Here is a 14,095-nt window from a genome sequence, read left to right as displayed (position 1 = left end):
ATCGTTGTTGTCGTTGAAAGTCGTCGTCGTTGTCCCCGTTGTCGTCCCCATTATCGTCATCCTCGTCCTAGTTCTAATCCTAATCCTCATCCAAATCCTACTGCTCTTTCATATATCTCTATCCAAATAACTCTTCGTCTCTCCTTCTCTTCGCCTCTTTCTTAATCCTTTCTTATATATAAATACGTGCGTGAGTGAATCTGTGTCTCTGTTCTCGGCCTCTATGCGATTACTTCTGTATGGACGTGTGTCTGGCTGTTTACGAGCGAGTTGGAGCGCGCGCGCGTGAGCACGCAAATTTGTATGAATGAGTGTACTTTGTCGTTCATTCTCACTCTTTCTCTCGCACTCTACCCCTCTATCTCGTTCTCTCTTTCGTCCCTTACCGCTGCTCTCTCATATTCATATGTCGACGGTACGTATTTGGCATATGAATATACAAGCCCATACGTGTGAATGTTACGCGTGACTGTGTGTGTAAGTAACCATACGCTTTCCTTCGCTCATGCAAAACTTATCATACACAATTAGTCGCGCACTTAATTTAATATCTGTCATCTTCGATAGTACATGTCTCCGCACAGGCCACGATAGTCATAGCTTTTTATTTCGATATAATTATTCGATAATCGTATGTTTTCTTGTTTATTTTTCTGTGTACTTTTGTTTTTTTTTTTTGTCTTTGTTTTAATTTCCTTTTCGATATTTATAATATAATTTTTTACATTTTTTTTACATTTTCATATCTTTTCAATCTCGGCCATACTTCTTTTTATCATATTTTGCTTTATTTTCAATCGACTATGCAACTATAAGGTATATTCATTTACTTGGAAATATACTTGGCAATTCACGTCTAATAAGTAACAACAAAGCATTCTCTTTTATTAATTTTTCGGATGGCGAATTTTTCCTATATATATATATATATATATATATGTATATATATACATATACATGTTTTTCTCTGTATTTTTTATTATGCATTTTTTTTTATATACGTATGCATTTATGTACATACACACGCGCACCCACGAATTAATATACACACACACACACACACACATTTGAGTACATAAAGGCGCATGCACACGTGCGTGTACGGTTGTGCGTGCGCGCATGGACTACGGCGTATGCATGCGTAGTCCGGCGATCGCGAGAGTAGGCTGAGCGAGTGTGCGCTGTTTGTGCGCGTGTGTGTGCGTAAGTATTGTGCTATGCGGCGCGGGTAGAGGCGCGCGCGACGATGCGAAAAACATTGCGCGGGAGGATGAAGCGGCGGCAGCGGTAGTAGCGGCGATCGTTCCACACTCATCGGCTGCCAGTCGTGGCATCTTGATATGTCAATTGTTTAATTTTATCTATACATCGAAGTTATTGTTTTTTCTTCTCTCTCACTCTCTCTCTCTCTCACTCTCTCTCTCTCTCTCTCTCTCTCTCTCTCACTTTTTCTTTTTTCTTTTTATTTTTAAATCATCCTATTATCATTATTATTATTACTATTACTATTACCATTATTACCATTATTACCATTATTACTACTATTATTATTATTATTTATTTTTTTTTTGTTGGTTTTCTGTTTAATTTGCCCTTTGTTCTTGCGCTACGCCGAGTTCACTCTTAATCATACTTTTTATATCCACTAGTCTCGCTGCCTCTCTCCCTCTCTCGCTTTTGTCTCGATATCATTGTCGAGGTTGCGAGCGGACGGGGAGCACAACGAATTTCTCGCTCAAAGCATTCTTCAGGTTTCTTCCTTCGAGCCTCTATTTCCAACTATTTGCTGCAACAGAGGACACAAGATGTATATTTTATTATCGCACCATCCGTCAAAACTCTGTTAAAAAGTGTCGGATCTTGCTCACCTTTGTAGTAAATATCTCTGTTCATAGTGGGACAGTTTTTCGGGCCCTGCTGGAAAAGAAGTTGAAGCGTTTTAATTTCGCGCGGACCATGCGATTATTATTTTAGAGCCCAAGTTGGAATGTTTCCTGACGTATAGGACGTGGAGCATTCATCGAGGCGTAAAAAAGAAAAGAAAAATAAACGAGGAGGTCCTTTGATACGGTATGCTGGCTTTATCCGAGGGGCAAAGGGGGAGCGAAGGATGCGAGTGAAACGTGACGAATGTGGCGTGACGCGCTCAACTTTTTAACATTAGTTATTCAATGTAGATATAATCTAGATCGTGTCTCTCGCTAGCCGAATAGCCTCTTCATCTATAATTTGAATACCCAGGGCCAGGGCGTGGGACCCATTGACGAATGACGCGAGCGAGGAATTTAGCGCGCCTCGGACAACCGCAACAATCGTCCTAAACGTCCAGCGGCCATTCCACTTTCTCATCGCGCACAATTTGGGCATTCTGGTGTCCCTGTGGAACCCACTTTAATATTCGTCAGGTCACGATAGATCCTCGAGGCCCGTACCTTAAGGTTGAAGTCGATGTTCGTCCTGACCGGGCGATGATGGAGCGGCTGCGGGGGCCGGAAGTTGTTACCGAGGGGAGCCTTGGGGTGTCGTTTATCGCCCTGCTTCAGCTCCCTAAGGCTGCGCAGCTGAAAAACATTGGCCTCGGTTAAGCAACGTTAATTATCCGTCGCCCAAAAACGTCGCGTTGCTCACCTGCTGCTTGGTTATATATATGGGCTTATTGAGAATGATCCACGTGGTGGTCTCGTGACAGGCTGGCATCGTCGTCGAGCCGTCGTAGGTCATGTAGTGCATAGTGTTCGGCAGCAATTCGCGGACGCCAATGCGTTTGATCTCCATGGCCTGACCTGCAAAAATCCCGCGAATTATCATTTCGTTAATATTCACTTTGGATTAGCGATTATTTATTTATTTATTTGCCGATTATAATCGAGCAGCCACTTAGTTATTTACCATTATGCTTTATGAATTCAGCATTACGAATATCTTTCGCTTCCTCTTTAACATCATGATCATCATCATCATCATTATTATTATTATTATTAATTATTATTTATTATATCATAATTAACATTATTGTTATTGTTGTTAATTAGCATATTGGTCGATCAATCGGCCCGCATATTTACCTCCGTATGTGATTTTGTCCAGGTGCTCGGTGAAGAGCCTTAGTTCGGGGTTCGAGAGACTGCCTACCTGTAAGAGGCGCACGAGGCGCGTCGTTAGTGTTAGTATTGCCGGGTGCGTGTGTGCCCGATCGTGTCGATGGGCCGGGGCGATAAAGTGTTTATAAGGAGAGCGCGTGGAGGCGAGATTGTAGTCGGAGATTACGCACGTACCTGGAGTAGGAGGGAGACGGCGACGATACCCTGGGCGCGGTGAAGGGCGTCCGAGAAGTTGTTGTATAAGTATGAGTTGAAACCGAATATCTGGATCTAGATATATATATATATATATATATATAGAGAGAGAGAGACAGAGAGACAGAGAGACAGAGAGACAGAGAGACAGAGAGACAGAGTGACAGAGAGACAGAGAGAGAGAGAGAGAGAGAGAGAGAGAGAGAGAGAGAGAGGGAGGGAGAGAGAGAGATACGAGTCTCGTTAGTTTTTCCTTTTTTTCTGCCTTTATCCTCCCATCATCCTTCTCGCTCGCTACCTACGACCCCTTTTTATTCTTCGCCTTTTATCCCGACGCGCTAGACCGTCAATTACGAGTTTATTGATTATTACTAATTTATTGCGACTCTCCGGCTTCCTTTACTCAACAAATACTTCTTAGCCTTAATTCCTTTATTTCATTTGCATTTCATTTTTCTGCCTTTTAGCTAGCGTAGAATTCTCGCCATATCCAATCAATCATTAGTATAATTGTAATATGTTTTTATAATGCAAAGTGCTATTGCAGCGTGTAACTTTTTGCCGCTAATTATTTGCAAAATTATCGAATGGAGTTATCACGCTACGTTCGAGAGAATTTGATCGTATCGTGTAACAAAAAAAAAACAAATAAATAAAATAATAACAACAACAACAGAGCAAAAACAAAACACAAATAAAAAACCGTATAATATGAAATTAAGTTATTCGACCGAATACGGAGGGATTTCGGAGTTGCGATTTTCTAATTACGACTATAAAAGTTAAGTATTCCATCCAAATATTAAGGAAATCTAACGAGCATTTTCAGCGATATATAATACGATGATTATACCCGTTTATAATGTTCAGATTCTGAGACAAATGCAAAAGAGAGCAATAAAATAAAGTAAAATAAAATAAAATAAAATAAAATAAAATAAAATAAAATAAAGTAAATTAAAATAAAATCAAAGATAATCAAATAAAATAAAAGAATAGGCCATGGGCATGAAACAATAACGATAAGTAATAATGAGAGTTCCCTGTGCTCTTGCGGACCCTTTGTAAAAATCCTTTCATAACAAACATACAGCCATGGTCAATCAGAGAACAAATAAACAGACATCAATGGGCTATTAGTGTGGTAATTCCCATCAGTCTTTTATAAATGTACGAGATTAGTAGCGTGATTCGCTCTTTTTCTGTCTTAGCTTTTCTTTTGCCTTTTTTTTAATTTCCTTTTTTTTTTTTTTTAATTTTTTATCAACATAACAGCGACACGACGCATGAAAGCGTCCAATCGAACGAAATCCATCATCTTACATTACCGTATGAATGTGAATGTAATTATTTATATGTGTTTGCGTGGCTGTCTTTTATAAGGTCACCTGGTCTATAAGTAATTATTAGGTTATCATGAAATCTAAACCTGAAATCTCTAATATATGTACAATATATTATATATATGTATATATATATATATATATATATATATATATATATATATATATGTGTGTCAGTGAAAAAATCAAGACTGTCGTGATTGCGATTCGTAAATGAAGAAAAGCCAAAGACTCTTTGATTATTTTTCATTCTAGCAATGGCTAAATTAACAAAGGATTTCGAAACTTATTTCTCTTAGATTCAACATTAAAAGGATTAATTTACAAAGTGTGAGAAATTTTCAAATTTTTGACAAATAAATCACTTGACCTATGTAAATATAGTAGTAGTTCCTCATTTCCTCTATTACGTTAAGTTGAAGTTCTCTTAACTCATATTTACCGTCAGCTAAAGAAGTTAACATTTTTAGTAAGTGTTTCTTTCATTCTTTTTTTTTCTTTTCTGCATTTTTTTTTTTCATATATATATATTTTTTATTTATTTTTTTTTTATTCACTCATAAATCATAAAAGTAAGAGACGTTAAAAATAACAAATGCAGGCATAGTTTTTTTTCTTCCTTTCCTTATGTATGAATACTAATGTCTCAATATTTCTTTACACGATGAATATTACATTGTATGCTGTTATGAATTGTAATTAGCATCTTTGAAAGTCGGTCTATCAAGCTATTGATTTTAATATATTTTATTATCCAAATGCTCATACGCTTAAGAATTTTGAATTATCATATGTAAATATTTCTCTGTACTTTGATTCTCATGCCACACTGAGTTTGAAATATTTTTAGATAAATTAAAAATAAAATATACATCTTTCGAATGGAAAGACTGAAATGTCAGTTAACAAAAAAGAAGAAAAAGAAGAAGAAAAAAATTCACTTTTTCTACACTCCTGTGACCGTTATTATTGTTGATGGTGTGGCTGTTATCGTCGCTGTTGTCGTTATTATTTCAATTATCATTATTAACGTCGCTGTTGTTATTGTCATTGTTGTTGCTGTAGTAGTTGTTGTTGTTGTTGCTGTTGCTGTTGCTGTTGCTGTTACTGTTATTATTACTATATAAATATCCAATCATTTTGCTATCAAAATTTATTGGCCAGTTCGTATTAGAATGTAGTTCTCGGCGTCACGATAAATTTAATATAGATTAAAAGAACAAAGAGAAAGAAGGAAAAACAAAAATCATAAACCACAAGACTGTATAGCGATAATATTAATTAAATAGATTATCACCGTTGAAACGGTAATATAAGTATAATTGGAGATGTGCTATTTTGGGATATAAATTTGCGGGTCATTTATGCAGAGAGTGATCTATAATTTCACTATCAAGTGCTAAATCAGACGTAATATTTTGATAAAATTTTATAAAGACCAGAGGGCTTGTTAATAATAACAGCAATTATGCTAAATACTTTATGACTCGATCCGATAACACAGCACGAGGTAATTGTTATTTGCTTTCCAAGCCAGCGTGCTTTCGTTACGGGGGACAAAAATTATAATTCAAGTAAATAAAACGTCATTAGCGATAGCCGCAAAAATTTTTATCCTCCTATACTCTATAATTTCTAGTCTTTGAGTTGTAATTAGCAATTTTATGCCTCGCCTCGTGATTAGAACAAGGGTAGTCGAGGCTTCTGAAGCCACGAACTTATTTCACGCACATCCGAGTCAAGTGGACGGCCGTGTTTTGAAAGGCTAAAAAGGGGGGGGGGAGAAAAGGAAAAGAACGCTCACTTTGTAATCACCATGGATTGTTTAATGTCGAAATAGTTTAATGTTTGAAAGCGAGAGAGAGAGAGAGAGAGAGGAGGGGGGGGGGGGGGGGGGGGGGGGGGGGGGGGTTGGGGGGGGGGGGGGGTGTCGAAACGTAACTTATGAAATAAAGAATTTCGACGAATTTAGAGGGAGGCTGGCTATTGGGTCTCGTGAGGCGAGGTGAGGCGAGCTCGACTCGAAGTCTCTCATTATACCTTTTGGTGGAACAGAAAAAGTTCGCGAGCATGCGAAATGAACCGTTAAGCGAAGCGCGCGAGACCCCTTGGACCCCGTTGGCCCTGTATCCCAAGTAAGTAGCGAGCGAGACGATCGGCTCTGGCCAGCGTATATAGCCGATAAAATGGTGCGGAGACCTCGGCGGGGAAGCTGTAACCGTCTACGGTGTGCTCGCTCCCGAGGTTGTCGTCGAGGCCGTAGTGCAGGTGGATCTCGTGGAGCTGGTAGCGGTAGCTCAGCGGCCCCCCGGATATGTTGAAGAGCTCCTTGGTGTCGTTGTCGATGGTGAATACGACGCTGTGGCCGGTGTTGCTGAGGATGCCGCCGACCTTGTGCTTGTCGAGGTGCAGGGCCTCGAGGTTCGGGTCGAAGAGGAGCCGGTGAGGCTCGAGATTCACCGGGGACTGCCTGCGGCCCTTGTTACAGAGCGACCACTCGGGGTTGATGAGGCCCCAGAAGGCCGGCCCCGAGATACCGTCGTACGTCCACCACTCCTCCCAGCTCACGGGTTTCGACTCTGCGCAATCATTATTATTCGACGTGCATTGCGAAGGCGATAAACAGTCTGGGGAAAAGCCCCCTTCCCACCTACGACGAATCTACATATAAAGCGAAAAATCCAATCTACCCCTTAATCGGCTATTTTTTGGGGAGAGGGGCTCGGGGGATAGTGTGGAGGAGGAGGAGGAAGGAGGAGGAGGAGGAGGAGGAGGAGGAGGAGGAGGAGGAGGAGGAGGAGGAGGAGGAGGAGGAGGAGGAGGAGGAGGAGGAGGAGGAAGGAGGAGGAGGAGGAGGAGGACGAGGCTCGCGATAAATAATATGTTAGTTCGTGTTTTTACTCGATTCAATATCCAATGTCCTAATGACTTTGCGTTTAGCTGGCGAGACACGTTGATGAAGGATAGATGCCCGATCGGACCTTTAATAAATATCAATCAGCCCTTGAAATTCGCTAATTTACCGGCTGACTGATCTCAGCGTTATTACGGCTCTCGGATAATATTTTTAGGTCGATGATATATCTTAGCTCGATTTGTCGGTTAACGGCTCGCATGAGTCTCTGTGAAAATTTGATTCCTTGTAAGTTACGAGGGCTATTTTTAAAAAGGCCAAAACAAAGGTCAAAACAATAAAAATCGAAAGGGTAAAACGTGACATTATGGGCGCTACTTTGGCAATCATCATCAAATAGATAGATTTTGAATGAAAAATCGGTATCCTTATTGGCCGATTATATGGCCAGCTAATTTTATTGAAGCGAGACGCGCAGTCGTGAAATTTATCCAATTTCGATTGACCTCGTACAGCGATCATTGCTATAAAAAAATATTATTTTTAGTCCGCGACTGTCCCGATCAACACAAGCCGACGTCCTTGTCCGGTGTTTACCTTATTAAATTATAATTTGAGTTTATTAAGAGCATTTCCATTGTGTGAGGATTTGATCGAGGAATATTGCCTCGTTGTAATAAAAAGATAAAAGACGGAAGCGAATAAATAGTGAACAATAACGAATTCATCATACGATTTCTTTGAGCAAGAAAATTTGCCAAACTTTTTAATTACAAAATGCGTAATAAAATAGGAGAGAACCCATAATTAAAAAAAAAGTATCATAGTTTTTGATACTTTAGGTATGAAAAATACATTTATATCTGTGAAAAGAAGCGAGCTTATTATGGTGTTCAATTACTTTGGCGGGTGGGGGGGGGGGGGTTTTTTATTTTTTTTGTTTTTTTGTTATAGTTTTCTGTATAACTTTTTTTTTCTTCATTTTTTTTTATCATCTCCCCCCGTTGATTTCCATCGAAATTTGGATGTCTTTATAGGCGACTTTTTATCGAATAGTATTCCATATACTTGGGGTAATTCCATTATTGGATGGATACTCTCACGTATTTATAAATGCCATATAATACGCATAGAAGTTGATGGTATTGCCAACGTTAAAATATACATAAAATGAATTCACAGATCTCGTAATAATTTTAACTGTACTATCGAGAAACTTTTAACATATATCTCACTCAATGTTTTAGGATTATCGTGAGTTCTTTGATAGTTTTTATCAAACCCATTGCCAACGTAAATCATAAGCCCTCTCGTTTCGCCCCTTATAATTTTAATTTTCAGGATAATAGTCCGCTTTATTACAGAAATATGAGCGCCACTAGCTTTATATAAACTTTATTCCACGCAGAGAGATAACGCCAGACGATAATAAAGAGCCAGCATTAAATACTTTGGACAATACTAAGTTGCACATGTCAATTGGAATTTCGGAATTTTTAAAGCGGTAAGAATAATTGGCCGATGGGATGATACGATAGTGGATAGGTGGGAATTAATTTTTATTCTCTAAATGGGGAAATTAAACGGATAGTCGAAATTGGATATGAATTTGTAACCCACAATTTCGGATATTGCCGAATCGATATAGATAGCAATTTAACTAAACTCGTATCCTGCATTCGTGATACCAACTTGAAAATAGAATGTTGAAAATTACTCGAACTTTAGTTTCGGCAAGCGCTCGTTCCCTGTACAATAATGTCGAAGATTATGAGCACGAGAATCGTCGTAGAGCGGGAAAGAAGGTGGCCTCGCGTTAAATTGCCCCGTTGTCGATTTCGCGAGAGGCAAACGGAAAAACGAGACCAAACGAGCAAAGCAACCAAAACAAAAAGGAAAAAAAGAAAAAAAAACAGACAAAAAACAAAAAACAGAAAAGAAGGAAGAAATAAAAATACATAAAATGAGCACAAGCAGCTTCGTAGTGGGTCAACGGCAAGCAATTACGCATTACGATGAAGCGCATGTAAATAAATGAGTCCACCACCCCTTCACGGAAAAAGTTATAAAAGGATATTTCGTATTTCCAGCCGCTGGCAAAGTTGAAAACGAGTTTAGAGCTCAAGTTTATTATGAGGGACGCGATGCTATTCCAAGATAAAATAAATATCGCCCACCCATCCGCCCACCCATCCGCCCACCCATCGCCCGATCCCATACCCTCGGCAAATACAGGCGTTTGGCCCGTGAAGCCAAGCGGGAACGCAATTTAAATAGCCTGTTTGCCGGAAGTGGGCTGACAAGTGAAATGGCCAGCGGTCAGTGGGTGGGTGGGTTGGTGGGTGGTGGTGATTGCGGTGGTGGTGAGCCGGGGGCCGTGTCGATGCTGCGTGCGCGAAGATAAAGTAAGCGGCAACAAGCGGACCTTCGCTCCTCGACTCGGTCCTTTAGGGCAAGAGGACGAGACGGGTTGGCCAAGTCGCTATCGCGGGCATACCTTGGATCAGCGCGAGGACAAACACCCCCCAGATGCCCAGGATAACGGGCGTGCGCGCGGCCATCCCTTGGCGCTCCTCAGTTCAGCATCCTCCTGGCGACGTGCTGGCTTATCTGGAACGCAAGTCGTCACGGTAACGATCACATCGTTATAACGCCTCGGATCCAGCCTCGGACACCGCTAAATTAGCGCCTCAACGACAATCGATCCTGGCCGCCGCCAGTGCTCGTCTCACGCTCGTTTCCCTCGGTTTAACGAGCGGCCGAACGGACCGGACGGACCGTTATGACCAACGATTCCCCACATCGATCCTCAACTTTTTATCCGACAATCTCAATCTCGCGACGGAGCGCGACTTCCTCGTCCGCGGCGCTTATCTCGGCATCGTTATTTTTACGAGCTTGGACAAGATCATTGATTCGATTATCCCAAATCGACTCTGGCCGACGGATTTATTTATATCGAAGCTCGAATGTTGGTCAAAGTTTCGTAACCCGATCGGGTTACGAGGACGGCCGACTACTCGTAGCAGTAACTACGGCGGCCGTTACGACGATCAGGACACGTCAGCGGCATCGGCGTTCTTACTTCCGCCGACAATTATCGGTCGACTCTGACTCCGACTTCGACTCCGGCTTTTGCTTCCCTTTGCCACGACTTTCGACTGTTTACTTTGAAGGCGCGGCGACTTGCTTCGTAGGGGTTTCTCCCCTCGGCTATCTCGGTGACCCCCAATTCGTCCCCTCATCGCCGCCCCGCCACTCTCGACACCACCGTAGCCAATCTACATACATGAATATGCAGCGGCGCGCGAAGGAAAGTGTTTCTCCGCCAGGCAAAATCAGCGGCTGATCGTCGTCAGTCGCTCGGGACAAACGGCCGGCTCCGCCGAATTCGTTCTCGGATGGGTGGGTATAGTGCGGGGCCGGTGCGACCGGGAGGCGCACAACGGGGGCCTTTCACGGTTCCGCTCGTGGTAAACGATAAATCGTCGGTCTGGATCCTACGGGGGATCGATGCTCGCGTGGGAGGGATCGCACGTCCGCGGATCGCCGGGCGACTCGAACACCGGCTGCGACGGGGGTTCGAGGGCGGGAGGGCGAGGGCGAGGGGTCATGGGGGCTCGATCGCGACAAGACTTTCCCCCGAGGTCCGCGAAACGTCTCCGGCTCGAGGATCAGTACGGGAATCGATGGGAAGGGGAGGGCCGAGCGCGTGACTCGCGCGACGGGCGACGTACGTACGTGCGTGAGCGGCTGGACCCGGGCGCTCGCCGATGACTGGTCGCACCGGGAGGCACGGCGGTCCTTGCTCTCAATCTCGCTCCCTGGTTCTCCTCCTGCCCTCTATCGCGTCGTCTGCTCGGTTGCGCGCCGAGGCCTGGGAGTCGCGGCGATCTGTCTCGCGGAACTCGGCTGAGATGCGATGCCACTACTAACCGCGAACCCTCGCGCAGTCTTCCCTCGGCGGCTCGTCGCCGGCTTTGCGCAGGCTCCGGGTCCCACTCCTCGAGGCTGAGTCCTTCCCTCGGTGCGCGGCTTTCCCGCGCGCCCTCTCCTCGCTCTTTTCCCGATTGCGCGTCGGCCTCCTCTGTTTACGAGGCTGAGCCCCCCTGCCCCCGCCAGAGAATAATCGAAGTGCCCCAACGACGGAGACGCGTTTTCCCGCTCGCCCTAGCGATTATCCCTCCCCTGCGATGCGCCTCCTCCCCAAGCTCCCAAACCATCGCACACGCACGCGCACGTACGCACGGTCGCACGCACGCACGCACGTACGCCCTACCATACACCGATCACCCGTCACCCATCCTCCTTCCAATCACGCGCTCTCTCTCTCTCTCTCTCTCTCTCTCTCTCTCTCTCTCTCTCTGTCTGTCTCTCAATCTCGTCCTGCCGCTTTCCCCCGAACGCCCCACGGGAGAGGCAGCGGACAATGGCAGAGGCCGTCCACGGGGCTCGGGAAATGGCCCGGAAGTCGTGCGCGCGGGGTTCCCGGGGGTAGTGGAAAGCCCGTCGGCAGGAGGGCAAGGGGGAGTAGGAGACAGGCCAGAAGAGAGAGAAAATCGGCCCGCAAGGATTTTCGTGCCCGACGCGGCGGCCGCTCGATATACTCCGCGATTTCTTCGCCCTCCCCATGGGAGCTCCGCGATGTTTCCCTTCTTCTCTTTCTGTCCGCTCGCTCGCCGCCACCGTCGCCGCCACCCCCGACCCCTTCTTCGCCGACCCCCGTCGACCACGACCCACGATACCACCACCACCGCCGCCACCGCCGCCGCCGCTGCCGCCGGCAGCATCTGCCCTCCACCTCTGACCCCTCATCGTCGCCCCTCCTATCCTCTTGGCGCTCCCGCCCTGGCATCGGTGCCGCGCGCATCCGCGAGCATCGACGTTCCGCGCGCTTCGGACGTCTGCGCTTCCGCCTCGGCCACGCGCCCGAGAATCTCGAGCTCCGTATCCTTTTCACGAATACGTAGGACGACTCGAGGAGCAAGTTGTTAGGAAGGAAAAATTCTCGCTACGCCTTGTCGACCGCCGTCCCTTGCAGAGCGCCACATTTGACCTCTCGGAGCTATCTCGACTATTTCTGTAATTCTTGGAACTTGATCATTTCTCTTGCCGCCCTCGCTCAACTACTCCTGGCCACAATGGTTAGGCAGATTATTATTCGCGAAGGGCAATTTCGATAACAAAAGGGAAGAAAAAATGGGGGGATGAAAAAAAAATGCAATTTTAAGTAAACATGTCGGTAGATGAAGAAGCGATTAGATAGAAAGTTATATATATATATATTTAGCGATAAGCTCGGATTTGGCATGACTTTTAAAATTTCCATTTATGAAATATAAAAATAGACGGCTTATCTACTATATGGTGAAGATAGCTCGACATTTAAGAGCTTTTCAGCGCCACTCTTATTCGTGAATTAAAATTAGCACATTCTCCCAAGGCCGTTCATACAAAGAATTCCTTAAGCTCTCGAATTAGACAAGCGAGAAAAATCTGCAAATAATCCATCCTGCGCTGGCAAAAGCCGATAACGTCTCTTTTGCTATGAAATATTGGTCAGAAAATGGAAAATGGAAAATAAAAAAAAAAAAAAAAAAAAAAAAAAAAAAATGGTAAAATGATTATTTAATTATTAAGATAATGTATGCCTGGCTTAACTGACTGAGGGGGTGATCGTGTGGGGTGGCGAAGGAGATATAATTTCTCTTTTTTCCTCCACTATTTTTTTAAAGATAAAATTTGAATAAAAAGGGATTACGAGCTGCTTTACATATGCAAATCTAGTACATTAATATAATCTGATTTCACGTGTTTGTTATGTTCGAAGTATCAAGTAAATAGATTCCGACTGGTGTTTCCTGAAGGCACGTGAAAACAATAATAATAACCCATGAAATTTGTTCGCATACATCGACATCGACATCGACTTGAATTTTCGGAAAAGCCGGGAAGCGCAGATCTGATTATCTAAATCAGCTCCCGCACAGACATTCATTCAGGCTTATTAATATGGATTATTAGTACAGATTACAGCACTATTGGTATGGATTATTTTCCGAGCTGACGTAACCACGCGGAAAATGGCTCGTTAATTTGAGCTGATTCCCAACATTCGGCCGACGTATAATCCACATAAGCTTGTCCCTCTTTTACGGGATCCGTCTCGAGTCGGCCGCGTGCATTTAGAATTCCACTGGCGGCCGCGACTTAAATTATTCAAATCGTAAAATTACCGTATCGCCGCCGTACTCTGATTCGTTCAAAGTGTTAAAAATCCTCTTTGCAGAGGCGAGAGCAAAAACGAGAAAGAAAGGCGGAAAGATAGAGTGGTGGCCCGCGCGGCGTCGGGCCAATGTATTTCATCAGGAAATTAAAACGTCTCTCCCTCTCGCCCCGCCTTCATCGACCAGCACGAATTGTCGGCGGACTTATCTATTTACTTTGGCCGAAATAAACGGGTGCCGGCGAACCCACGCCACTCAGCAATGGGTGCCTCTTATCCCAAGGAATCGATCGCGGCCCGCTCTCCCTCGTTCTCTCACCATATTATACGAGCATTTTGTCTTCATTGTTTCTTCACAGTGACTGTATAATTAAAT

The 14,095-nt window shown here is 44.0% G+C and overlaps 1 protein-coding gene across 1 annotated transcript; it reads right to left on the bottom strand.

The window, feature by feature from the left end:
* Window positions 1-1,567: 1,567 nt before the first annotated feature.
* CARPB (Carbonic anhydrase-related protein B) lies at window positions 1,568-10,457 on the bottom strand. Its single transcript, XM_011495921.1, has 8 exons — window positions 9,991-10,457; window positions 6,839-7,218; window positions 3,276-3,371; window positions 3,066-3,132; window positions 2,629-2,783; window positions 2,433-2,561; window positions 1,869-1,917; window positions 1,568-1,786 (listed from the first exon to the last, which is right to left on the bottom strand). Exons 1-8 carry the CDS (start codon window positions 10,052-10,054, stop codon window positions 1,770-1,772), a joined length of 957 nt encoding a protein of 318 aa, XP_011494223.1. The 5' UTR covers window positions 10,055-10,457; the 3' UTR covers window positions 1,568-1,769.
* Between the last annotated feature and the right edge of the window lie 3,638 nt (window positions 10,458-14,095).

Source organism: Ceratosolen solmsi, unplaced genomic scaffold, assembly GCF_000503995.2.
Source record: "Ceratosolen solmsi marchali unplaced genomic scaffold, CerSol_1.0 scaffold11, whole genome shotgun sequence".
NCBI lineage: Eukaryota > Metazoa > Arthropoda > Insecta > Hymenoptera > Agaonidae > Ceratosolen > Ceratosolen solmsi.
The sequence above is the reverse complement of the archived record's forward strand: the minus strand, read 5'-3'. Positions and strand labels throughout refer to the sequence as shown.

Coding starts and splice junctions, on each gene's coding strand:
- CARPB (XM_011495921.1), bottom strand. CDS start 10,054: ATGGCCGCGCGCACGCCCGTTATCCTGGGCATCTGGGGGGTGTTTGTC. Junction 2,784..3,065: donor GGACAAAATCACATACGGAG/GTAAATATGCGG, acceptor GGATTTTTGCAG/GTCAGGCCATGGAGATCAAA. Junction 1,918..2,432: donor ACATCGACTTCAACCTTAAG/GTACGGGCCTCG, acceptor CTTCTTTTCCAG/CAGGGCCCGAAAAACTGTCC.